General features: G+C 40.1%; 1 protein-coding gene and 1 long non-coding RNA gene across 7 annotated transcripts in view; one reads left to right on the forward strand and one right to left on the reverse strand.

Moving 5' to 3' along the window:
* Window positions 1-2,781: 2,781 nt before the first annotated feature.
* Csnk1a1 (casein kinase 1 alpha 1) overlaps window positions 2,782-26,364 on the forward strand; it is a 32,606-nt gene continuing 9,023 nt past the window's right edge. Inside the window, exons 1-9 of one of the 6 annotated variants that reach the window (XM_031365808.1) lie at window positions 2,782-3,449; window positions 4,084-4,190; window positions 15,331-15,457; window positions 16,297-16,395; window positions 18,753-18,836; window positions 22,324-22,463; window positions 24,079-24,157; window positions 24,718-24,792; window positions 25,728-25,834. In XM_031365808.1, coding sequence (XP_031221668.1) covers window positions 3,327-3,449; window positions 4,084-4,190; window positions 15,331-15,457; window positions 16,297-16,395; window positions 18,753-18,836; window positions 22,324-22,463; window positions 24,079-24,157; window positions 24,718-24,792; window positions 25,728-25,834 — 941 coding nt within the window. In that variant the 5' untranslated portion in view covers window positions 2,782-3,326. The remainder of the gene's footprint in view (window positions 3,450-4,083; window positions 4,191-15,330; window positions 15,458-16,296; window positions 16,396-18,752; window positions 18,837-22,323; window positions 22,464-24,078; window positions 24,158-24,717; window positions 24,793-25,727; window positions 25,835-26,364) is intronic. The other 5 variants (XM_031365807.1, XM_031365809.1, XM_031365811.1 and 2 more) reach the window with 5 other exon arrangements.
* On the reverse strand, window positions 3,720-9,655 carry LOC116087236. The gene is made up of 2 exons (XR_004117322.1): window positions 9,623-9,655; window positions 3,720-4,744 (listed from the first exon to the last, which is right to left on the reverse strand). It is a non-coding gene; the product is annotated as an uncharacterized LOC116087236 (long non-coding RNA).

The raw sequence follows: 26,364 nt of genomic DNA on the forward strand, positions 1-26,364 counted from the left end.
AAAACAAAACAAGAAAAGAAAAAAAAAAAAGACAGGGTCTCTCTATGTAGCCCTGGCTGTCCTAAAACGCACTCTGTACACCAGGTTGGCCCTGAAATCAGAAATCCATCTGCCTCTGCCTCTGCCTCTGCCTCCCTCCCGGGACTACGTGTGAGCCACCACCTCTAGCCTCCAGGCTTTACTGAGACCCTTTGATCTCCAGTCCTTGCCAGCAAAGTGACTTTCCCCTTCTGTTCAATTGAATCAAATTCGCTGGTGAACTCAGTTGTTTCTAGAATGGCCAACAAATACCTTCTTAGCCCCATAACATGTGTTAAAGGAAGACATTTTCTTTTCTTTTCTTTTCTTTTCTTTTCTTTTCTTTTCTTTTCTTTTCTTTTCTTTTTTTCCTTTTTGGTTTTTCCAGACAGGGTTTCTCTTTAAGCCCTGGCTGTCCTGGAACTCACTCTGTAGACCAGGCTGGCCTCAAACCCAGAAATCTGCCTGCCTCTGTCTCCCGGCCTGACCTTCTCTCTTGTAGCAGCCATTACTAGTCTTCATCTAGAGGTGGGTACTTGAGATTCCCCACAACCAGGTTGGGTATTAACTAGTGTTATCATTGTGATGGTTTGTATATATTTGGCCCAAGGAGTGTGGCCTATTTGGAGGTATGGCCTTGTTGATGTAGTGTCACTATGGGTCTGGGCTTTAAGATCCTTATCCTAGTTGCCTGGAAGCTAATATTTTGCTGTTTGCCTTCGGAACAAGATGTAGAACTCTCAGCTCCTCCTGCATCATGCCTGTCTGGATGCTGCCATACGGGCTTCTGCCTTAATGATAATCGACTGAACCCCTGAGCCTGTAAATCACCACCAGTTAAATGTTGTCCTCCTAAGAGTTGCCTTGGGCCAGGCAGCAGCAGCACACATCTTTAATCCCAGCACTTGGGAGGCAGAGGCAGGCAGATTTCTGAGTTCAAGGCCAACCTGGGTCTACAGAGTGAGTTTCAGGACAGCCAAGGCTATACAGAGAAACCCTGTCTCAAAAAACCAAAAAAGAAAAAAGAAAAAGAAAAACACACACTGTTCTTCTATAATTTTGTGGAACGCTTCTAGATTTGCACCTATCTAAACACACCCAATTTCGTTCTCTTTATGCTCTCCCTACCACACCAACTGAGCATTTATAACCCTCCACCAAGCTGCCTGTGTGTGTGACTCTCATGTATGCTTTGGCCAATCCTAGTTTGCTCATCCTTCAGAACTCCTTGTTAAGCCCTAAATAGACTGTTTCTAACTACTGTACCAGCTTTCAAACTTTTCTTCATTTTCCCTTGGTCTGGAGTGACAGCTCAGTGGTTTAGAGCACTAAACTATTCTTGCAGAGCACCTGGAGATCACCCACATCAGATGGCTCTCAAGCACCTGTGACTCCAGTTCATTCGATCCAGTTCTCTCTTGCATCCACGTATGTGGTGCACAAAAGCTCATGCATGCACACACACGTACACGAAATAATATTACATCACTTTTTCATTTTAATGTTTATTTTAGGATTGACTTAAATTTTACAACTCAGGCTATATTTGTGTTTCATAGCACACCACACCTTCCCCCTTCCCCAGACAGGGTTTCTCTGTATAGCCTTGGCTGTCCTGGAACTCACTCTGTAGACCAGGCTGGCCTTGAACTCAGAAATCCACCTGCCTCTGCCTCCCAAGTGCTGGGATTAAAGGCGTGTGCCACTACTGCCTGGCATGAGGGAGCTTTTGTAAACCTTAATTTTCACACTCAATTTTCAGTAAAATTTTGTACCTGAAAATACCGTCAAATCCTGTTTTACCAGTTTTAGATAAAAAATTACCTTAATGCCAGGGAAGTGTGATGCACGCCTTTAATCCCAGCACTTGGGAGGCAGAGGCAGGTGGATTTCTAAATTCGAGGCCAGCCTGGACTACAGAGTGAGTTCTAGGACAGCCAGAGGTATACAGAGAAACCCTGTCTTGAAAAACAAAACAAATTACCTTAAGTTTTAAACAACGTCGGTTTTATTTTGTAATATTTATTTGTACCATTTGCATTAATATTGTGCTTCTCATAAGTGACCCAAGTCGAAAGTCGAAACTGTTTCTTTAGGGATGGGTCTAACAAATTTTACTACGTGCAATTTTCTTATTACTGTCAAGTTTTCTGTTCATTACGTAATGTCATTTAGTTTCTATTAGAATTGTTCCTTTCAGATCAATGGGATAGGAACAGACATAGGCGAGACTAATTCCAGGTTCTTTATGCTCCCTTAAAAAAAATGGGGGAAGGGGAGTTAGCAACACTTCACGGAGCCCTGGACTTTAATTACTAGTTATCAGTAGGCATCGCTAAAACCTGCCACTTCCTAAACCTAGCTCGCCAAGGGCAGCTTTTCTCTTCCTATCAGAGGCCACAACCTATTCCGACCCACTGTGCTGTAAAGGACGGCCCCGGAGTGACCTGAAAAAGGATCAAAGGCTATAAACCGCTTCAAACGCAGAAAGAAAAAAAAAACACACTGTACTCCCCAGGAGACCAGAAGCTTTCATTGGCTACATTTGAAAAGAAAGGTGACTCCCTAACGCGCTTTCCTGACGCACAGCGAGCCACTGCCCTCGGGGTCCAAAGTGACTAACAGGTAACAAGAGTAGAGTCGCGGCCGGCCGGAAGTGGAAGTGAGCCGGGGCGGGGCAAAGGACAGGCCGCACCGGGCCTGCGCAGTCCGCACGCACCTCAGCGCGCAGGCGCAGCTGGGCGTGGCTGGGTGACGCCAGGAGCGTGGGCTGCGACTCTCCCGGATCCGGTTCCGCCCTCCCTGTCTCAGCCCACCCTCCCGAGAGAGCGCCCGAGATCCCTTTCCCAGAGTGCTCCGCGCCGTGAAGAAGCGGCTCCCGGGGACTGGGGGCATTTTGTGTTGGCTGGAGCTGGAGTAACAAGATGGCGGCATCGGCGGAGTGACGGGTTCCCTCCGGGCCGGAGCCGGTGGCAGTGGTGGCAGCCGTATCGCCGCCCTAATTCACCGCGCCCCTTCCCCAGCCCGCGACGTCGCCGCGAACGCGAAACAGCGGCGACCGCCCAGAAAGCAAGTGGCCGAGCTTCAGCAGCCGCGACCACCCTTCACTAACTGCGGCCTGGCCCTCAGTGAGCGGCGGCGATTCGGCTTCTCTCCGCCGCCTTTGCGCCCTGTAACGCCAACAAAGCCTTGGTTTTAGATTGCCTGCCGCGCCTCTCGGTTCTGCCGGGTAGAACAGCCCCGGAGGCTTCCATCCTCTTCCAGAGGTGTCGGGGCTTGGGCCCCCGCCTCCATCTTCGCGTCTCAGGATGGCGAGCAGCAGCGGCTCCAAGGCCGAATTTATCGTTGGTGGGAAATACAAACTGGTGCGGAAGATCGGATCTGGCTCCTTCGGGGACATTTATCTAGCGATCAACATCACCAATGGCGAGGTAATCACCCTGTTCGGGGAGGAACGTTAATGCTGGGCTTTTTTTTTTTTTTCCACCCCAACCCCCCTAAGTACTCCAAGCCTCTTCCACTGCACGCACTCACGCACGCACTGGGGAGTCCAGAGCGAGCCAGTTTTCCTGGCTTAGCAGCTTCCCCCACTGTTTCCCTAAAAAGGAAAAACCCGATAGAAAGGCAGGGTAAGCTCTGAGGTTTCCCACCTTGTTCAAAGGATCTCATGTTAACCGTTATTTAGGAAGAGACGAGCGAAGTCGTATGATCGCCATGGTTTTCTTTGTATTTCTTAAATTTATCTTAAATTTAGTCCGGGGTTCTTGTTCCAGTAAGAACAGTTTGCTTTAAAAAGTCTCGCCTTAGGTTCCAAGGTTGCCTGTTTTCTGCATGACTTCTTTTCATTCACTTTAGATTTAGAGGACATTGGGAGGGGGGTCGCCTTTGCCCCCCTGAAAAGGCCTTTGAGGCTGCTTGTGTTTTGTAATTACCACGGTAGCTTTCCCCATCTTTTCATGTCCTTGTGGTGGCGTCTAGAAGCAAGCATCGGTAACACTTCTTGTCGTTCCCAAGTGAGTTTGAATCTGTAGGGATTTTGATACCATCGTCCCCTTTCCTCTGCAGGAAGTGGCAGTGAAACTAGAATCCCAGAAGGCCAGGCATCCCCAGTTGCTGTACGAGAGCAAACTGTATAAGATTCTTCAAGGTGGGGTTGGCATCCCTCACATACGGTAAGAACCTTGGAGCACGTAGTCGCTCGCAAGAGGGAATTGCGAAATGGTGAAAGGGGTTGAGGCTAGTAATTGGACCCGATGAATCGGTCTCGGTACTGAGTCCTCCGGATTCCACAGTTGACCGGAATCGTTGGGTAATTTTTAGTTCCCCAACTTGGTTAAAATTTTGTTTGTGGCACTGCTGCATTTACCATCTGTCATTTTTTCGGCTTCCCGGGGCTTTCATTTGCAGTTGACTCTGCGGGTCGTCTTTGGTCCTAACACGGAAGGGCTGGCGTCTGGCTATTTTTAAGGAGATGCCTTTGGTGTTCATACGGTTGTCCCCTGAAGTGGTTTTGAAGGTGTGGATGTAACTGAGTTTAGTTTATTGGGGTTGCTGTCGGAGCTGGTTTGGGAAATGGCTGCTCTTTTGTTGTGTTTTTGTTCCAACATGTCTTCCTCCTCCGCTTAGAAAATGGCGGAGCGACGTGACTCAACCCCCATATTCCTGCCTTTTTCTCAGCTTGGAATCACAAAATAAGCTTCCTTTAGCAGCCTTAAATGGATTAACCCTGAAAAGCCAAGAATTGAGTTAAGGCCATGAGATTCTGGGAAGGAGATGGATGACATGACAGTATGTGATCTCTGCAGTAGATGCGACATAAACTTGTGAAATTGCACTCATGTAAAATTCTCCTTATCCCTGTCCAATGCTTCATTGCTTTTTGCTTTTGTGAATGGTAGTATTTTGATATGTTTCAGTTCCTACAAACTTTGTGTAATGGCAAAGGCAGTTTTGAACAGCACCAACTGTTGAAATCTGCTAGCCAGCTGTATAAAAGAAAGCTTCACTTGACACCAGTTTGATAAATAGTTTCAACCTGTTGAGTTATTTTGTTGGTAACATTTAAAGGGAATTAGAAGGGAATGAATGGTAAATAGAAATAATCAGGATAAAAACTGCTCTTTCAATTATTCTTTACTGTTATTAGAATAATTTTAAATTTTGTTTTTGAAATTAACCTTTTCTTTTTTCGATTTTTCGAGAAATTAACCTTTTTAAGAGTTATAATTTTTAGCCAGGTGGTGGTTCCAGCACTTAGGAGGCAGAGTTCAAAGACAGCCAGGGCTACACAGAGAAACCCTGTCTTGAAAAACCAAAAAAAAAAAGTTATAATTTTAAATCTCAACTGTTTCCTAGAAGTACTCAAAGATAACATTTGCAAACAGAATCATAGTTGAGAATTAACTGTACTGCTACATAATCTGTTCTCTCTTCTATCCCTCCCTCTGCTCTTCCTAGAGTGGGCTAAATAAACCAACCACCCTGTGCCTGGAACTCAGAGATCAGCCTGCTTCTGCTTCCTTAGTGCTGGGAATAAAGCATCCAGCCACACAGCGCACCCCCCCCCCATCCTAAAAGAATTGACTTCAACCTAAACAATACTACTTTTAAAAACACATTTTTTAAAAAAAAGTTTTAATGAAGATGTTGGGAGATAAATACACCACTGGTCATTTGTAAATGAGCTCTTGGAAAAAAATCCAGATTTATGTGACAAAAATTAAATGGAGGAGATCTTAAGTTTGAGTTTCTGAACATTTTTTGTCATTAATATATACAATCATAGGAGGAAATAAGGCCCTTGATCTCCACTGATTTGCTTTCATTACCATTGTTTTTCCTGGGATTTCTTAGAAATACAGTCAACCTGTATCAGGTCATTTGTGTTTGATTCTTTTCATATATTGCCTTCAGTTGGGAGAGTTATAAATTTAAAAAAAAAAAGTCATTGCCTTTTCAATGCTAAATGCTAATGTGTTTAGTCTAGTAGCTTATTTAGGGACCATGCAGGTACAGACCATGAAGAGCGATGGGTAGTATACTAAATAAGCAGACTAGTAGGTGCTTAACCAGTGCAGAGAGAGTAAGTAAGCCTTTGTAAGCTTTCTGTGGGTGTGGTTAAATAGATTAACCTGCTTTTAAATTAAGGCTTCCTGGAACAGGGGATGAGCTTTCAGGAAGAAAGCGGGGTAGACTGGTTGGGGAGGGCATCCGAGTGCTGGCTTCTGGGAGTGGTTCCTAAGGCAGAGTGGCAATTAGGGAGGGACTGGGAGAGTGGACTGGGATGTTTAGCAGTGGGAGGAATGGGTACATAGAAACAAATAGTGTGTTGAGTTTTGGTTTTGTTTTTAACTGTTTTTGAGACAAGGGTCTCATTGTATAGTTCTGGCTGGTCTCAAACTCAGCTTGTTTTGTCTTTCCCTCTATTGCAGACCCCCCTGGCTGGCCAGTTCATAGGCTTTAAAGGGAAGTAGCATTTTCCCATTCTTTTTGAATATTCCTCAGTATTTCTATGTCACTTATGCTTAATAGGTAGATAGACCCACGCACACATATATACACATATATATACGCCCATATATATAGGTTAATACTAAGTTAGCTCTTACATAGAGCAGTCTTGTTTTATCCATTAGTTGATAGTAATTTAAATTTTTTAAGTGTATGAGTACACTGTAGTTGTACAGATGGCCGTGAGCTATCTTGTGTGGCTGCTGTTGATCTCAGGGCCCCTGCCGGCTCCGCTCCTTCTGGCAGCGTAATTTACTGTAGCTGTCTTCAGGCGCACCAGAAGAGGGCGTCAGATCTCATTACAGGTGGTTGTGAGCCACCATGTAGTTGCTGGGATCCTTACTCAGGACCTCTGGAAGAGCAGTCAGTGCTCTTACCCACTGAGCCATCTCTCCAGCCCCCTAAAATTTTTAAAAATTTAAATTTTTACCTCATTTTATCCACCCCCATTTCATACTTTGGTTTGTGTACGCACATATGATCTGCTCTGATTTTAAGATAATCTGGTGTATCCTAAAAGAGATTTAGTTGTGGTGGCCTCCCTCTTCCTCTGTGCTTTAAGGACTTAAGCCACGTAGAAGTCTAGCCTCAAGAGTTCAGGCCCGGGCAGTGGTGGTGCACGCCTTTAATCCCAGCGCTTAAGAGGCAGAGGCAGAGGCAGGTGGATTTCTGAGATCAAGGCCAGCTTGGTCTACAGAGTGAGTTCCAGGACAGCCAGGGCTATACAGAGAGAGAAAAAAAAATATGGCATTCAGTTGTATGGTACCAGAAACTAATTCCTTTGGCTTGTGGGACATCTGGAAGCTAATCTAGAGTTACTGTCGCTTCTATATTTCTTTCTATGTGCTGTTCTCAAGTCAATTCACTTTCTCTAAAGGAAAAACAGTTTTAATAAACAGGAAGAGTTCTTACCTAAGGGGAACTGGCAAGGGATTGGATATTTGAGCTCTGGATCTGCTCAAAACCCTTGAAGCTAGGGTGACCTAGAGTCCATCTCTTAACCTTTAAAGACTCCCTTCATCAGCTTCCTCATCTGTACAATAAAATTACTAATTTATTCATGTTTCTAGTTTTATCAAGGGTGGGAGAGTGCTGAATAGAAAGAAATGTTGAGGGGGCTCAGCAGTTAAGGCTCTGAATGGAAGGCCCCAGCACCTGGGGGGTCGCTGTTGACAGCTGTCTCTAACTCCAGCTGGGGGTCTGATGCCCTCGCCTGTCATCTGGGTGTTTGCACTCTTGTGACATATATTCACATAGTGACACTTTTTTTTTTTACTCCCAAGGAAAAACTGGGAAATGTATTCTTCTGGGAAAAGAACTCGTTTCTTTCTAGCTTTTTACGTTTAGAAGTTTTGGTATGAATAAAGATTGCCTATTTAAACTGTTTTTGATTGCTTAATTGTAGACCATTCAGTTCATGAGGGTTTTTTGTTGTTGTTGTTATTGTTTTATTTTATTCACTTATTTATTTGGTTTTTCGAGACAGGGTTTCTCTGTGTAGCCTTGGCTGTCCTGGAACTCACTCGGTAGATCAGGCTGGCCTCAAACTCAGAAATCCGCCTGTCTCTGGCTCCAAAGCTCTGGGATTAAAGGCATACGCCACCACCGCCTGGCGGTTCCTGAGTTTTTGATGCCTGCTTCCAAGTGATAGTTATAAGCATTTTTCTTTTTCAGAGTTTGGTGCTATGTCAAAGTCTTACCATTTAAATGGGTTTTACTTTTTTGTTGTTTTGGTTTTTGTTTGGTTTTGGTTTTGTTTTTTTAATGACACTGCCTCCAAGACTATTTTTAGTAAATGCATCTGCTTCTGGTCACTTTTAGATTAACTATTTAGAAAGACATAATGGTCAAATATTACTTATATAGGAAGATGTATATAAGAAGGTAGTTTGGATATGGGAAAATAATTTTTGCTTGTGCTTTTCAACCACATCCTTCTGCATTTGCATTTATGAATGTTAATACATTTACTGCTAAAAGGAGTTTAAGTAATTGCAGACTTAAATTTTTGCTTTCAAGTGTATATGTTGTGAATAAAGCTGTAATATTATAGAGGAAAACAGCTGTTAAGTGTTGTTGTGAAGTAACTTCTTTCAAAGTACCTAAATTCAAGTGGACTAGAAATGCTTTGTATCATTAATTTGTAGGATGGTGTTTTTGAGCTGACAAAACCTGCGAACAACTACTGACACAAATTAAAAAAGAACATTTGATACAAATTAAATTTTGAGTTCCTGGCTCCATGTTCTCCTGAGAGCCATTATCACTTCAATGTCAAAGTCATATCTTGCCTGCTCTACACTCCATGCCTTTATTTGATACTGAGAGACATACTCTCATTCACTATCCACAGTTCTTCTGTCTCTCTCCACACATAATTAAACAAACAAAATCTGACTTGGAATGGTATGTCAGTTATGGAACACAAGCTTAGCCTATGGGAGGCTCTAAATTGAATGAGGTACTAGCATCCCGAGGAACAATATAGCTAGGCTTGGTGGCTCATGCCTGTAGTCCCAGCATTTAGAGCCTTGTGAAGGGCAGCCTGAGTACGATAGCAGACCTGTCTGCAAAGAACAAATGTATATAGATGGAAGTCTAGAGTTCTGTCGCATCTTTGAGTCGGGGTCTCACCAAGTAACTTGTCTAACCAGGAACTCAGCCATGTAGATCAGGTTGATCTTAAACTCATATCCTTCCTCCTTCAGAGGGTTGGGATTAAAGGTGCTCCCCACTGCTTTTCACCAATTCAGTCTTTAAAATGGTTTAGTAAGTTATTTGAATATCTTTTGTAGCTACCAGGGAATAAATGTCTACTTAAAATTGTGCTCTTTGGTTAAGGCTTAGATATATTTACATATAATGAAATGCAAAGATGCTAATGTGTGGTTGAATTAGTGTTGACAAATGTATGCCCTTACAGAGATACAAGAATTATGTATAAGCATTGCTTTTCTTTTATAAACTACAATCTGACTTTTTAAGGGTAATTTCTATATCATAGTTGTGTGTCCTTTTTTTTAAAATTTGATGAAAGACTGACCAAAACAAAGTACTAACAACAAAGCCTTGAGGTTGCCAGTGTGCTTCTTACCTTAAGTACTCTGTAGAAGTTACCTGACCAAATAATTCCGTGTTATGACCGAGTTCTCCTGGCTGAGAACTCAGAGAGCCTCAAGACCTAGAATGTCTCCATTCCCTACTTGGTGACCAGTGAATGGAAATGTATGGCAGCGGTTTTAATAAGGACTTTGGAAGTGCCATACAGAAAGAACTAGTTGAAGAGTGTTAGATATTACATGAAAATGGAAAAGGCAAAAAAAAGCCAAACTGTTTTTGAACCTAGAATTTCATAATTTTTGAGGCAGGAGGTTCAAGAGCAGCCTGAGCTACATTGGTCTCAACAACAATAATAATAATAATAATAATAATAATATAGCAAACAAACAGGAAGGAGCTCAGTAGTTAAGAATGTATACTGCTCTTACAGGAGACTGAATTATATTCCCAACACCTATTTTGGGTGGCTAATGACTAACTCCAGCTCCAGGGAATCTAACTCCTCCTCTGTGATCACTCCACTTGTGATACATATAAACATTCTGGAAAAATAAATAAAATGAAGAGCAAGAGTCACACTGACCAGGCGTTATATATTAATTATGTCTTTTAATCACCACAAGAGTCCTATAAGTTGGTTGTTTCATTTAAAAATAACATCATATATGACAGATATTTGAGGCCTTATAGGGTCATCCAGATGTGGAAAATACAGGACAACCATACTACACTGTGTAGAGTTTTTAATAACTGTTGCCTATCTGTTCAGCTAATTTATCCCTGCTTTATCAACCTTTGAGCTGGCTCATGCCTTTAGTCCCAGCACTTGGGAGGGAGGCTGTGTTAGGTGGGTCTCAAGTTTGAGGCTAGCTTGGTCTACAGACCCAGTTCCAGGCCTACCCAGAGAAACCCTATCTCAGAAAGATACCAATGGACTTTTTAGAGAGCTCAGAGTGCTATACTGTTATCCTAATACAGCTGAATGGCTTGGTGGTTTTTGTTGTTTGGGGAGGGGGATATCTAAAACTGAATTAAAAACATGGTGTTTTGTGTGCATTGCTACCATGCTTTGAAGGAAGAACTTGGTCTTGTTGATGAGCTCAGCGTAGCCTTCGGGTATACAGAAGCTCATACTGTAACTTCCTTGTACGTAACTGACTGCTTTGTTAATCCAGCTGTAGGAATAAGCACTGCACATATTGAATTACAGAAGGAATTGATGCATGTATAGATAGATAAGTTCCTTAGCTTCTAATTGAAATATTCTCCATTTTGTTTGTTTTTTGTTTTTGTTTTGCTTTTGTTTTTTCAAGACAGGGTTTCTCTGTGTAGCCCTGGCTGTCCTAGAACTCACTCTGTAGACCAGGCTGGCCTTGAATTTAGAAATCTGCCTCTGGCTCCCAAGTGCTGGGATTAAAGGCGTGGGCCACCACTGCCCTGCAAAATGTTCTCCAATTCTAATACTTGTATTAGACTAAGACTGAGCTAATGTTCTTTTGCCTTGAATAGTTTTGTAAAGAAACCTCTGTATCATTGAAATGTAATGTCCCAGAACCATGTGTGATAGAACATGCATGTAATCTCAGAATTCTAGGCCAACCTGGGCCACAAGTGAGACCTTGTTTGTTTTTTTTTTTTTTTTAAATGTTCTTTAGGCTATTATAAGTTTAATTCCTATCTTAGCCGTGTAAAATGTCTAGGTCAGTACCAGGAGGGGTTGCTGCATTGGGGATTTGTGTGGTGTGTGCTGATTTTTTTGCTTGTTTGTTTTTAAGAAAATGGCTACAGTGGCTAAAGTATTAGTATAAATTGCCCCATGTTTAACTTGTATTTCTTTTAAATGTACAGTGGAGAAATTTACAAGTGTACTTTAAGACATTGTTGTCCTGCCGTCCCTTATCTGAAATTGAAAAGCTTGCAAACAGTTTCATTAGAAGTGTTTCCGATGCAGTACTTGATAAAAATGGAGCAAGAACCTTCTGGATTAGACTTTGTCCTTTTAGTAATATTCTCTACTTTTTCTTTTCTTCACAGTTATTATTTTTCAGTTTGAGATGGGATTTTATTATGTAGATAAGGCTGGCCCCAAACTCAGGATCCAGCAGCCTTAGCATCCCTAGTGCTGGGATTAAAAATGTGTGCCTGTGCCACCGCACCTGTCTTCCATTTTCTGTTCTTCAATAAGCCTTTTATTATTTATTGGCTAGAATTGGTTTTATGTGGGGGCTGTTGACACTGAGTTCCTAACACCAAGTTGTACTTGGTGAAATGAGTGTTTTAGTTTTGAACTTCTACAATTTTAATTCAGAAATGAGTATTAGCTTCAAATAAATCTATAGTGGTTGAAACTTTCTCAGTTAATATACTTAAACTTATAAGCATGCTTATAGCATATATGTTTGTATATAAAAAGCTTTTTTTCTCTATGAGTGCTCATTGTGTAACAGCAAGTTTAAAATAGGCACACTTCCATGAAGAGTCAAAAGTTTTGTTTTTTGAGCATGTGTCATGAGTCAAGCAGGTGGTACCAGTAATTTTGACTTCTCTGAAAATTAGGACAACCATGTTTAATTCTCAAAATGAGATTGAATGTGTAAGGGCATGAGAGTTTGCTTTTATTTTCTCTTTTTTTTTTTCTCGAGACAGGGTTTCTCTGTGTAGCCCTGGCTGTCCTGGAACTCACTTTGTAGACCAGGCTGGCCTCAAACTCAGAAGTCCACCTGCCTCTGCCTCCCAAGCGCTGGGATCAAAGGCGTGCACCACCACTGCCTGGCCAGAATTTTCTTAAGTTTCAAGAGGATAGTATATAAGAAAGAATAAGCTTCAGACTGTACCTAGAAGCACTCTGTTGCTCCATTGGTCAGTCTCTTAATTAGAGGTGCCTGTTTTTATGCCAGAGCACCATGACCAAAAGCAACTTTGGTTATTTTGGCTTAGAATTCCATAGCATAGCTGAGGGAAGTCAGGAACTTGGAGGCAAAGGCTGAGTCAGGCCATGGAGGATTGCTACTTGCTTGCTTGCTCAGACTGCTTTATAGCAGCATCCAAGGTGGGACTTCAAGGACCTGCACCACAGGCTTGCCCACAGCCAATCTAGTGGGAGCATTTTACAGACTGAGATTCCCTCTTCCATATGACTCTGTCTTGTGTAAAGCTAACATAAAACTCACCAGCACAGTCAGATTCAAGGGACAGATACCATTAAGGTTGCCTGTTTGAAACCAGTGAAGTGAGCCTTTCTCACACCATAACCATATATAATAATTAGCTACATGACATGGGTGGAGAGATGGCTCACCAGCTCTTCTTGGGTAAGTGCATTTGTTGCTCTTTGAGAGGATTGGAGCTCTATTCCAAGCACCAAAATGGTGACTCACAGTCATCCATAATGTTCTCTCTTTCTCTGTCTCCCTCTCCCCTCCCCCCTCTCTGTGTATTCGTGTATGTATGTATGTATGTATGTATGTATGTATGTATGTGTGCGTGCGTATACACACACACATGCAAAGAGTTGTCTTAACTTGGCAATCCTCTTGCCTCTGCTTCATGAGTACTGGAACTTCAGGTATGGCCCACTACTCAATACTTTCAATCCCCTTACAGCCTCTCTCAAGTGTTAAAATTATGGTCATGAGCTCCAATCTAAGCTCCAGTGTAAGATGAGATCCTGTTCTCAAAAGACCAGAAAAAGTATTGCTTACAGGTATCTAGGAAACTACTTCTTAGGTAATTTAATGCTATTTCTTTCTTACAGTTTTGCTCTAATATGATACACTGTTAATAGCACTGACTTTAAAACATCAGTATTAATACAGGAATATAAAGATTTCACCATACAATGTTCTCAGGAAGGAAAGCCTGTGGTTTGGGAACTCATAGGCCCTGCTAGGGAAGCTTCCACTGTTATTATTGCTGACTGGAGACTGTATGCAGATCAGAATGCTGGTATTTCTGTTTTTGAAGTTGTTTATTTCAATTAATAGTCTCAGATACTTAGTACTACTATCTTCAATACCCTCCATCAGAACTGTAGTGTATTTCAAAAATGATATTTAAGAGATTCAGGGGGGCTGGTGAGATGGCTCAGCAGGTAAGAGCACTGACTGCTCTTCCAAAGGTCCTGAGTTCGGATCCCAGCAACCACATGGTGGCTCACAACCACCCGTAATAAGATCTGACGCCCTCTTCTGGTGTGTTTGAAGTCAGCTACAGTGTATTAAGCCGGAGTGAGGGGCTGGAGAGAGTGAGCCGGGTTGGAGCGAGTGGAGCCGTCCTGAGTTCAACTCACGGCCATCTGTACAGCTATAGTGTACTCATACACATAAAATAAATAAATAAATAAATAAATAAATCTTTAAAAAAAAGAAAAGAAAAAAAGAGAGATTCAGGAAATATAGATAAAACTCAAATCAACTGGCTCTAATTTCAGATCACTGTTGTCTTGCTGACTAGAGACTGCATGCAGATCAGAATGCCTTCTAAACATTCTTGTTATGTCTACATACCAGTACTGCCGTCAGTGCGATCCAAGGCTTCTTTTGGAAGTGGGTTATGTGCTATCTGTGGAGACTCCTAACTGGTCAAAATGCTGACATTAACTGTTGAAAATGAGCCTTAAATAGGACTTCTATATCTCCTTCTCCAAGAAGGGCATTACTGTGGAACATTTTCTTCTGGCTATGTACTCTGACTTCTCTCATCAGCATAAAGCCTGTAGCACCACTGAAGCTACTCCATATTTATGAATCTGATGCTTATAGTAGCTAACAAGACAAAACCTAATAACATCTTCTTTCACAATTATCTTTGTTTACTATATAGTATGTATGGTCAAGTAAAATGTATCAGAGAAAAAATTATAGGATCCAAACTTTATATACGATGACTTAAACATTAAGTTCCAAAAAAAAGACTGACCCTTACATCATACTATAAAGAGAGTTGTTGCAGGATATTTGATCACACTGTGAATACTAAGATTGTTATTTACTGAAAAGTCGTGTTAGAGCCAACATTCACAGATTTTTATTTTTCAGAAAATCTTGGCTTTAGTTACTATTTGCATTAGCAAAGAAACTAAGCCAGGTTAGGCTTTTATGTCATTTACAGCAATTTTAGTTTTTTTCTGGAGACAAAGGCTTGCTGTATATAGCCAGGTTGGTTTTTTCTATATTATTTCGAAGAAAAACCTGTGTTTGCAGACATTGTAATGTGAAAAACTTATGGTGGTGAGTTCTAGTCCTTGAGACAAGAAGAGTTAACAGTAGTAGCGCTTGAGCTATTGGGGAGGTCACTTAATGTACAGTTTAACACAGGCTAGGTTAACAATCTCATGTGTGCCAATACTACTGTATAATACTAAACTAAGCAAAAATGTGATTTCTTTGTAAAGAAGGTGTAAAGGAAGTCATGAGCGAATGATAAGCCTTTCTCAAGTGTTGTGGGATGGCTGATGGAGTCAGTTTTTCATTACAAAGAATTTGTCCCCGGTCAGGGGAAAGGATGCAGAAGGCTACAAAGTTGAGCTGTGCTAATGACAGAGTGTATGTGTGTAACAGTATATCTGATTATCCAGTTTGTTTTGTGACAAGAGAAAAGATTACCCTAAATAAAATATAAATCTGCCTCATCAATTCTCCTTAGTCTCTCAAGTGCTTAGATATGCTACCAGACCTTAACCTTAAAACCATTTAAAATTTACTTTTATGATGTTAAGTGATAACTAATATTTTGTATTATTAGGTGGTATGGGCAAGAAAAAGACTATAACGTGCTAGTCATGGATCTTCTGGGGCCCAGCCTTGAAGACCTCTTCAATTTCTGTTCAAGAAGGTTCACGATGAAGACTGTACTTATGTTAGCCGACCAGGTATGTGAACTTTTGACAAAACAAACAGATGAGAAAGTTTGTTTATAAAATGTCAACATTTCATAGAACTGGGTTGTTTTTAGGTTTTGTTTAGTATTTTGTGCGTGGTGGCACACACTTAAATTCCAGCATTCAGAAGGCCAAAGAGGGGTACCAATCCAGCCTGGGCTTTGTATAAGATCCTGTTATGATGACCAAAGAACAGCAAAGAACTTTCCTTCCTCCCCTCCCCCCCCCACCTAAAAAAAAGTTTGAAAGTACTAATAACATTGAGATAAATCCAGGACAAAGGATGCCTCTGTAGCTCAGCTAGCGTCAAACTCCTTACGTCTACCACTAGGGAAACTAAAGTAGAAAAAAACCATCCTTTCTAGGAGCCTAAATCAAGAAGAGAAAGGTACAAAAACAAGGTGGTCAAGGCTCTGGTAGAAGAGGTGACACTGCTAACTGGGGAAGAATAGCCGAGGGTTGTAGCTTGACAGCTATACTTTCCTGGTATGTAGTGCCCAGAGTGTTGTACCTGCCTTTGCCTTCTGAGTGCTGAGACTAAAAGCGAGTGCCACCACATCCAGCAGCCCATGTATTTAATCATTTCTACCCAAAACAGGCCAAAAGCCCATTACTAGTTTAGGCCTGAATAGCCAGCAGGCTGGAAATACACGGGGGCCTTATTGTTTGCCTTACGGCTCTTGTGCTGCTCGTTACAGACTGTAAGAGCTCTCACTACTGGGGTGCTGGTCGTTACAGACTGTAAGAGCTCTCACTACTGGGGTGCTGGGGGAGAAACTCGAGCAGCCCGCTTTTATCTTATGACCTCTTCTACCCTTTTTCTTTTTCAGATGATCAGTAGAATTGAATATGTGCATACAAAGAATTTTATACACAGAGACATTAAACCAGATAACTTCCTAATGGGTATTGGGCGTCACTGTAATAAGGTTAGTTAAATGTTCTTTGCATGAAAGAACAAAGAGTAAAATATTGATATGAATTGCTTTGATAAACTTTTAAATCTTTAAAAGCCCATAGTAAATTGAATATGCTGTAATTTGCTTAAGAGATTGTGCTAGAAGGATAATCAGTTTACTCTATTAACTTAGTAACTTGAAATATATCCTCTACAATTTATCCAACCAAGGTTAGTTTATTTATGTGAAAATAATAAAATTCCAAGGGCTTTTTAATGAACTTTAATCCACTTTATTTAACTTGGACAATTGTATCTAGTTTTCATTCACTTAAATAGTGAAAACACTTACATATATAATTCTTCCTGAATGAAACGAGTCAGATTTTTAACCTTAGACTCTGAAGTGTGGGTTTTGTAATACATGCGCTTGTGCCAGTGTGGCAGCCACTGGCCCCTCTGTCACTATGGCTGAATGTAGCTAGTACTGAGAGTTCTTCAGTCCTTGGATTGGTATATGTAAAAGAATAACTCTTGGGCCTACTTCAAAAGTAGCTTACAGTTTATTACTTGGGTTTCAGGTTGGGTGAGTTCTCCACCCCTCCTCCATGCTGTTACAGGAAAATACTAACTAGTGGATTGAACATTTGTGCAGCAAAATGAGTGCTTATTGGGGTTCCTGATGATTGTTGCACATATGGGGTGATTAGGTTATGACGCATGATTGCAGTTAGAAACTAAGTATATTGAAATTTTGTCTGCAATGCTTAGTTTTATTGAGTGAATTGCTTTCTTTATTCATTCAATGTTGAGCTCGGGCAGACAGGCAGCATTGGCAATGCACGAAGCATGTTCGGATCTGATGATCTCAGAAATTCTCAACTTCAGGACAAACTGAGGGGAGGGGGGCTTTTTTGTTTGTTTGTTTGTTTTTTGGGAGGAAACTTCCCATTGGCTAACCAGGTAGGGAATGTGTTTTAGGTCCAGCTGGAAATGTTTACCTTTGTTTGCCTGTATGAATGCCAACTTGGAGCCATTATTAGAACTGGTGTTACTTGTTAATGCTAGAGATACTAATGTTGATCTGACCAAGTTTTAGGGAATTAGATTTTTCGTTGAATTTCATATATTGAAGGGCTTTTCAGCCATATAATTTATCTTGTATCCCCAAATTGCATATAAAGAAACGTACCTTCTCTCTTTGAAGCATCCAGGTTCTTAGTTATTACTGTAAAACCTGGTAATTGGTTGGAAAAAAAATATCGGTCTTAATTTTTTTCTCCTGCAGTTTTGGTAGTTTGACTCTTCTTTTGGCCATTTCCCAGCCCCCTCTCCTTCCTGTTTTCTTATCCTTAAACACCCGTGATGCCCACGTGATCCCTGTTCTGCATAGTGGCAGAGCAGTAAGAACATGGTTTTTGCCTTTACTTTAAACAATGGCCTAGTAACACCTCACACTCTTTCCCCTTCTTAGGAATAGTTCGCTTAACCACACAGATGTCTTGGGAAGTCCATGTTCCATTTTTAGAATCTGTCCTCAGCACTGACAGTAAGATGATTTGTGGCACTGCTTACCTGTAGCAGTTTTGAGAGAGACAATAGGAAAGAAGTGAAGTGCTTCACTTAAGATTCAAATATAATATTCCTCTTGGACACTTCAATGTCTTGTTTCTATAGTTGGGTTTTTTTTTTTTTTTGTTTTGTTTTGTTTTGTTTTTTTGGTTTTTTTGGTGTTTTCTGTACTACTGTAGTTTGAAAGTGCCCATTGTGTAAGACTGGCTCCTTCAGTCAGCTTGTACCAATAGATTTGTATACACAAGGGATCAGACTTGATGGGGTGGGGGCAGCTTCTAAGTTTGTTTTTTGAAGTTAAATGTCTTACTTGGAAATTGTTCTGAATTTGATATTGGAGTAGCCACTCCAATCTTAGTGAATTTGCTCATCTATTCCAGTAATTCGCCCTGCATGGTTTTAAAAATAAATTTTAAGGTGACTAAATGCCTTCTACCTCTTCCTTACTGAAGATTTTTTTCCCCCATACATTCTTTTGGGGGGGAAGGGCAGATTGTGATTTTAAAGATTACAGATCCAAATTCCCCATTGTTTTTTTTTTTTTTAAAAATTCAACAGCCAAATGTCACCATTGATATCCCTGTTTCAGGCAGTGACACAATCATAGTGGCATTAAAAACGAAGTATTCTAGAATTCAGTGTCGAGCATGTGGTTTTCATTTGGAAAGCTGAGAAGCTACAGTGCTTGGTGGAAGAAGGATGGCATTTGGCTACCCTGTTCTTTCTCTAATGCCTCGGTGTTGCCTGTCTGCGCCGGCCATTGTTGCAATGTACGCAATACTGTTTGATGCACTGCCACCTCTATTGTCTGTTCAGTGTTTAGAATCTCCAGTGGGGAAGAGGAAAAGAAGCATGACTGTTAGTCCTTCTCAGGACCCATCTTTCTCAGGATTAAACCAGGTCTGAAACTGTCTCCTATTCCAACCTCAACCCCAAATTCATGTGCTTTTCTTTCTTATTGTTTTAATTACTTTTATTTAATTCTGGGGAATATAGATCTTGCTCAAGCACCTCTTATGTTGGCATTATTCAGACATACTTGGCAAACATGTAACATTACTAAGATATTTTCGTGGCTTTTGCTTAAAACTTTTAAAGCTTAGATCAAGCCTGAATGAAAATAGGATATTGTCTTTGTTTTAGATTGCTAACATTGATATGAGGAAATGCTGTTAATTTAGTGTTGGAACCCTTACATAAAAAATGAACCTGAGGTAGCAGACTAGCTTTAAAAGTATGTTTGGAGTCAGAGAACTTAGTATACAAATTGAGTCTGTGCTGTGGTGACCGCTCCACTGTACGTTCCTCTCCTTCCCTAAGAGCCTCCCTCCGGTAAGTTTCACAGCCAGTATTCTCAAACTTGATTCTGAAATCAGGTTGTCAGTTCTTAGCTTCTACCAAATGGCTGCTTAAAAAGCATTCACTGCTCTAGACTAGAAGACACTGTATTCGTAATAGAATAGTGACAATTTAAAGAGTAAAGACCATTAGTAACACAATAACTGAATATGTATATGACCTGATTTAGATTGGGGCAGGCTAAACAACCCAGTAAGCTAATTACTTTACATTTTATTTACTTCTCTAGAAGTTGCAGTACATCCCCACCCCCATGTGATATTGTTTGTTTTTGTTTTGAGGCCAGGTCTCTGTAGCTCAGTTGGCCTAGAACTTATATGTACCTGTGCTGGCCTCAAGCTGAGAGCTGTCCCATCCGCCTACGTGTGCCACCCTGCCATAATGAATTAGTTTGTTTTGGTTTTCAAGACAGGGTTTCTATGTGTAGACCAGGTTGACCTGGAGAACTCAGATCTGCCTGCATCTGCCTTCTTAGTGCAGGGATTAAAGGTATGCACCACCACCACCCAGCTCCAATATGAGTTTCTATAGAGACAAAGGAGCATTTACCTTAGGGGTGTTGAATTTTGGTGCTTCTGGAACCAAGAAGTCTTTTAGTTTTTGATACTATATTCTCTGAAAAGATTATATTGGCATAAATAACCAAAAAATCAAGGAATGTACAATGCTGTATACTGGTTTAATCATCTAAATAACTTTTCATTCACTTTCTGAACTGCCCCAGTGGTTTTGTTGTTGTTGTTGTTGTTGTTGTGTTCAGTACTGTCAAGGGGCTAGCCTCCTACTGTTGAAAGGTTTCATATATTCATCCTTCTATAAAAAAGAAATACCACTATTGGACTGAGTTGTGGTGGTGCATGCCTGTAATCCAGAAGGAGAATTACCAAAAGTTCCAGGCCAGGACTAGTCGCATAAGGAGTTCCAGATAACCTAGGGAGTTAATTGCATAACCGGACTGGTTCTCAATAAATAACCCTCAAACACCTTACTGCTGCGGCTTAATCTTGGTTAGGGGTAAGAGCACATGACTTAATGCATTCATTATAAGAGGAAACAATTTGTAAAAGCTTAATAGCTTCATTTTTACTTAACCTACCCATCTGTATATTTTGCTTACATTTTGTAGCATAACTGCTTAATAACCTAAATGCTTTAATACTTTGTTAATATTATACAAGCTAGTTTGGTTGCAAATAATGACTATAAGTTCACAGAGTAACTTGTCCCGCTACTGGAGTTGCCTGTGTCTTTGCAGGTGCACTTAAGCTTGACTGATACTGACTCTCCTTACTTGGTTCTCTATGTAGTTTCTTATTAAACATTGGGCATTTGAGGAGGTAGTATTTGCTTTGGGGTTTTTTTGTTTATTTTATACTTTTTGTTTTTAATACTTTTTACTCATTTTCATAGAGGAAATAACTTTTGAGTGCTGAGTTTCTTGAATCAGTCTTAGATTGTTTACCTAGTGTCTGCTTTTTGAATACCAGCTGTCAGACACATTACATCCACATTAGCTCACTTTCCCTTCTCTGAAAAACTGAAGGGAGCAACAAGACTTATTTTAAATACCATGAAGCTAAATATCTGTTGTTAGTTTTTCTGTTTCCAGTGTAAGTCTGCAGAACTGTGTGCTTATTTACAGTAGTATACTGATGCTGGTTTTCATATGAAGAGGAATGATCAGTGTGAGCTATGTGTATTAAAATACTTCCCCATATTCCTAAATACCTTGATTGCTTAGAGAGTTTAGTATTAGATTTACAATGTATCTCTCATTGGTCTTGTATTATTGTAGATCAAATGAAAGTGTAGTTTATAATAGCTGGCAGAAACAAGTTTTGTTTGGTTGTGGTGGGGGTGGGGGTGTGTGTCTCACTATGTAGCCCTGGCTAACCTGGACCCCTCCTTGTAGAGCAGGCTCTCCTTCAAGGAAGAGATCTGCCTGTCTTTGCCTCTCAAATGCTGGGAATAAAGGCATGTGCTGTTACCCCTGGCTGATATTAACCCAAATAGATAATTTTTGTACATCATTTAAAAGATTAAGTTAACACATTTCCTAAAACATCGCAGATTCTACACTGGCAGAAGAACCCCAATAGTTTAACAAAAAGAATAAAGTATAGATATAATTAGAAAAGACACACTCTTACATGTGTTCTATGTGCACATAGAAAAGTCTAGCTTGATAATGTTGGAGATAGACTTTTATTATAGCATAGTATGGTAAGTAGGGCATTTATAAAAGTTAAAGCTTCAAATATATTGGTAAACAGAAATGAGTTTTACCTTTTCATCAAAAAATAGGTTTCCCTTTAAAAACTTCAGTTTTGTAAGCCAAATATGGATTAATTAGTAAAATGTGCTATTAGTGCTTTATTCCTGGGGTACCGTGTAGATTATGTACAACTAAACAGTTTCTTCTAAATGCTAATGTGATTTGGGTTAGCTCATTTAAGCAAATAATTTGTAAGCCACCTTAATTTAAATGCAATGCCTTTAATTTTTGGATTAACATTTTATATTTTTCAGATATCTTGTGAAATAATATAATGCATGCTTATTTTTTTTATTTTAAAAATGTTTTATTAACAGTATCAGACTTTGAGGATTATGTTATTGAAACAGTTAGCTTTCTAGTAATATACTGAAGAGTGCTCTTTGTGGATGAGAAGATACACAGAAAGCTGTGCATAGATTTGAAGCATTGTTTTATCCATAAAAGTGGGCTGTCAAGTTTCCTGAGTATCCTTGACAACTCTGCTGTGGGACATATGTTCTTACTGTGAGAAGACAGGCTACTATGTGTATCAGAACTGGGCAGATGGAGTTACACAAATAAGTATATAATTACTAGGTATAATGAATGGAGGGGCGGTTACTTGTGAAGAATAGTAAAGGCTTATTGGGATGTTAAATCTATAATCTGTTCTATTTAGACTACATTTTGATATTTGAATATACTAATGAGTAAGAAATTGTTTAATTGAACAAGGTTAGAAACCTAATGTTTTTTATTTCTCTTTTAAAGTTATTCCTTATTGATTTTGGTTTGGCCAAAAAGTACAGAGACAACAGGACAAGGCAACACATACCATACAGAGAAGATAAAAACCTCACTGGCACTGCCCGGTACGCCAGCATCAATGCACATCTTGGTATTGAGCAGAGGTGAGTCTTACCAAATCCAAAATCAAGGCAAACTTTTGATGGCTTTTCTTGAGTTTGTATTTATGTTTCTTAGTGTCTTAGGGTACTTTTTGGCTGAGGATCTAAGGAATTGCTTATTGTTTTACCCCTTGCTGTTAGCTGGTGCATAGAAACCAGTTAAATTAATCTGGGCTTTTGATTTTTTTTCTTGAGTGTTGTTATAGAAAGTTAAATGTCTAGTATAATAGCATATACCTGCAATCTTAGCACTAAGAGACTGAAGCAAGATGCTTGTTAATGATTCAAGGCCCTTCTTTCTGGGCTACAGGACAAGTACTAGATTAGTGAGGGTCTTTATTATGAGACCCTATCTAAAAAGGGAAGGAATGGAAAAGCCTATTAAACATGGAAGTATTTCGACATTTCTTTTGCAGTTTAACATATGCCTACTTTTAAGTGATGGCCTTGGGCACTGTGTGTCTTGGTGACCCTGCTGGTGGTCACCACTCTAGTTGGCAGTGTGACTCTGAGAGTGGAGCCTAAAAACGAGGCAGACTGAATGAAGTCTTGCAGTAGTCAACTTTATTCAGAGCATCAGACAATTTATACTCTGAGGATTAAGAAGAGTCACATGACTGAGATGTACAACCACAAGCAAAAGCTGCATATGACAAAAGCATGATTTTCTTTGGAGGCATATAGACAAATAACAATCCCCGGGTGTAATGAATAATCGGCACTAAACTGTTCCTATCCACTTCAGTGCTCCTGAGAGGAGCACTGAAGCACATTCTAAGAACAATTTAATGGTTTTTTAAGAAACTGAGGTCACAGACTCTAGTCTTGTGTTCTTGGAGTTTTCTCAAAAGTACTCAGAATTCCCCTCACACAACTCCATTCTTGGACTGTGTTCCAAAACCTGAATTTCTGAGGCAGGATTACCTCCAAGTTTAAGGCCAGTCTCAGAACCAATAAATTAAACAAAAAACAAAACGTGATTTGTGAACCACAATCTCTGTGGCTTCCTATTTTTCTAGTTTTTTTTTTTTTTCCAGTTTTGTTTTTTCCAGTTCCTTTCAATCTTGGGCTAGGTTTTCCTCCTTAAATGAAACAAAAACTATGTGTTTGGGTTGGGAACTTCATAATTCATATGGGAATAGAACTGAATTTGTGAATATTTCTGTGGTACTGATTGGGTTGCATTTACTTTATGTATTTTAAAATAATACCTGTCTCAATAAATACCCCCAAGACAGTATTTTCTGTTATTAAATATCCTCCTCTTAGTACATGTGTGTGCTCAGTTTTTTGTTCATTCATTTAAGCATCTCTGGATGTCTTTAGGAGTTAGAAGATTAAACTCGTTTGATTTTCTTCCTACTTGATTTTCATTATTCGATAACTTTTAGAGAGAGGTCTAGCTATATTGCCATTCTTTTTAAAAGAGTAGTCTTGAATAGTTATTCTGGCATAGTTAGCAATCTATTTTGAACTTTATTACTTTAATTGGCTAGTTTTGTAAGACACCAAATAGTTCTTTATTTTCATTTCTGAGCATTTCTTTTCTTTTGTGTACACTGCGTGGTTTTCATGTTTTCCCATAATCTGGTTTATAAAATAATGTTCTCTTTTCTAGTCGCCGAGATGACATGGAATCTTTAGGATATGTTTTGATGTATTTTAATAGAACCAGTCTGCCGTGGCAAGGACTAAAGGTAAATAAACTCTAATTACTGGGGGTAATGGAAGAAAAATAATGAGGCAGGTGATCCCAGAATTTGGGAGTTGGCGTGGACCTGGTAGACTGAAAGCAGCATAGGCAACATCCCTTCCATCTCAGAGGGAAGAGCTTTGTAAGGGGAGAGAAGGAAGAAAAAAAGTGGAAGGTGTTTTCCAAATCTGAGGTTCAGCCAGAGCCTTTGATTTAAATTTAACCATTTCAGTAGGAAATTAGTTAAAAGCAATTGTTTGTTTCCTTGTGCTGGTAGTCATTGGTGACCACTAGCCTTGCCTAGGTGGACTCACGGGTGGGGTTTTGATGTTGAGTATCAGTAGTATAGAATTTCATAGCCATTTTGAACCTTTAGAGAAAAACAGTAAAATGCCCATTTCTTTGACGAATCGCATTATCCAATATGAACTTGATCCATGCATTTTTTTACTTATTTCTCACATACTGAATCTCTAGTATATGTCTTGTGTTCAATGAATTTAGTTGTCGTACTTCTTCTAAGTATTAAATCAATTTATCTTTGCATTCTTCCTTTTCTTATAGGCTGCAACAAAGAAACAAAAATATGAAAAGATTAGTGAAAAGAAGATGTCCACTCCTGTTGAAGTTTTGTGTAAGGTAAGTGTGCATGATGAATGCTTAAAGAAAATAAATGTGGGCCAAATGTGGTGGTGTATGCCTTTAATTGCAGCACTTAGGAGGCAGAGACAGTCTTGGTCTGTATACACAGCAAGTTCTATGCACCACGAGCTAAAGTAGTAAGACTAAATAAAATAAATGATGTAGGCTGGAGAGATGGCTCAGTTGGTTTAAGAGGTGCTAGGTGTGTTGTTGTACTTGTGCCTTTAATCCCACCATTCTGTAGTCACAGTCAGGTTAGGCTAGGAGTGCCCAGGCTATGGAGAGAGATCCTATCTATCTCCCAAAAAAACCAAAGGCAAACAAACAACAAACCAGGAAAAAATAGTAGTTGCTACTCTTTCCTGGGATGCAGTTCATTTCCCAGCGTGTACATTGGGTGGTTTGTAACCATTTACCAGCCAAGCTGTAGACACTCTTTTCTGTCTTTGGTTCTCTGGGCACCAAGTGTACATGAGGCAAAGACAGTAAATACATGTGTGTGTGTGTGTGCATATGTATGTATGTATAAATCACTTAGAGAAGCCTGTAGGAATTTAGGACAAGAACCTGGAGTAAGAACTGAAACAGAAGCCAGTGGGAAGAGTCCTGCTTGTCCCCCTGGGTGGCACCAGTCCCTGTGAGAAGGATGCTCCCACATCAGTCAAGAAAACACCCCACATGTTCCTTCCCAAATGATTCTAGCTTTTGCCAAGTTAACAAAACAAAAAAGACTAACCAGAATGATAGTGGCATCTTGAATAGAGTGAGTATATGGTGAAGTTTAGCTTAAATTGATGAGAGAAGGAGGCACAACTTCCTACAAAGTATGGAAACAACTTAGACATTTCCTTTTGCTAATAGTTTGAAACTTGGATTTTTTTCTCTAACTTGATGCTTTGCTTTTCACTCTATTTTAAATGTTGAATTGATAGGGGTTTCCTGCAGAATTCGCCATGTACTTAAATTACTGTCGTGGGCTGCGCTTTGAGGAAGCTCCGGATTACATGTATCTGAGGCAGCTATTCCGCATCCTTTTCAGGTCAGTTGTTAAGATATAAGTGGCTGCAGAGGCTGAAAAATGGCTCACCAGTGAAGAGGTAGTATGGGTGTGGATGTGGAAGGTGGGTGTGTATAAGTTAGCAAGTAGAATAGACTGGAAGATCATATGTCTTCAATATCCTAGGGTTATTAAAAGCTACACCCATAGTCTCACCAACATAACTGCTTAAACTAGGGTATCTTGAGTGCCAGAGAAGCTGTCTTCCGTAGGAAGAAGACACCAGTGAAAGTATACCATGCAAGTAATGTCATACATATTGAGTAGATTATACTCCTGGGTTGGGGTGGGGAATAACAATAATTGATCAAAAACAAGATCATGGTTGGTGTTTGACTTTTTATGAAAAGGAGTGTGTAGGTGTGTTTGGAGGGAGGGGGAAGAAATAATGTAATTTCAAAGTAAAAATTTTAAGTGATTTTCAAAAGTTTTTTTAAATAGTTGCAGTGGGCTGGGCGGTGGTGGTGCACGCCTTTAATCCCAGCACTTGGGAGGCAGAGGCAGGCGGATTT

The sequence above is a fragment of the Mastomys coucha genome, unplaced genomic scaffold (assembly GCF_008632895.1).
Source record: "Mastomys coucha isolate ucsf_1 unplaced genomic scaffold, UCSF_Mcou_1 pScaffold13, whole genome shotgun sequence".
Classification (NCBI taxonomy): Eukaryota; Metazoa; Chordata; class Mammalia; order Rodentia; family Muridae; genus Mastomys; species Mastomys coucha.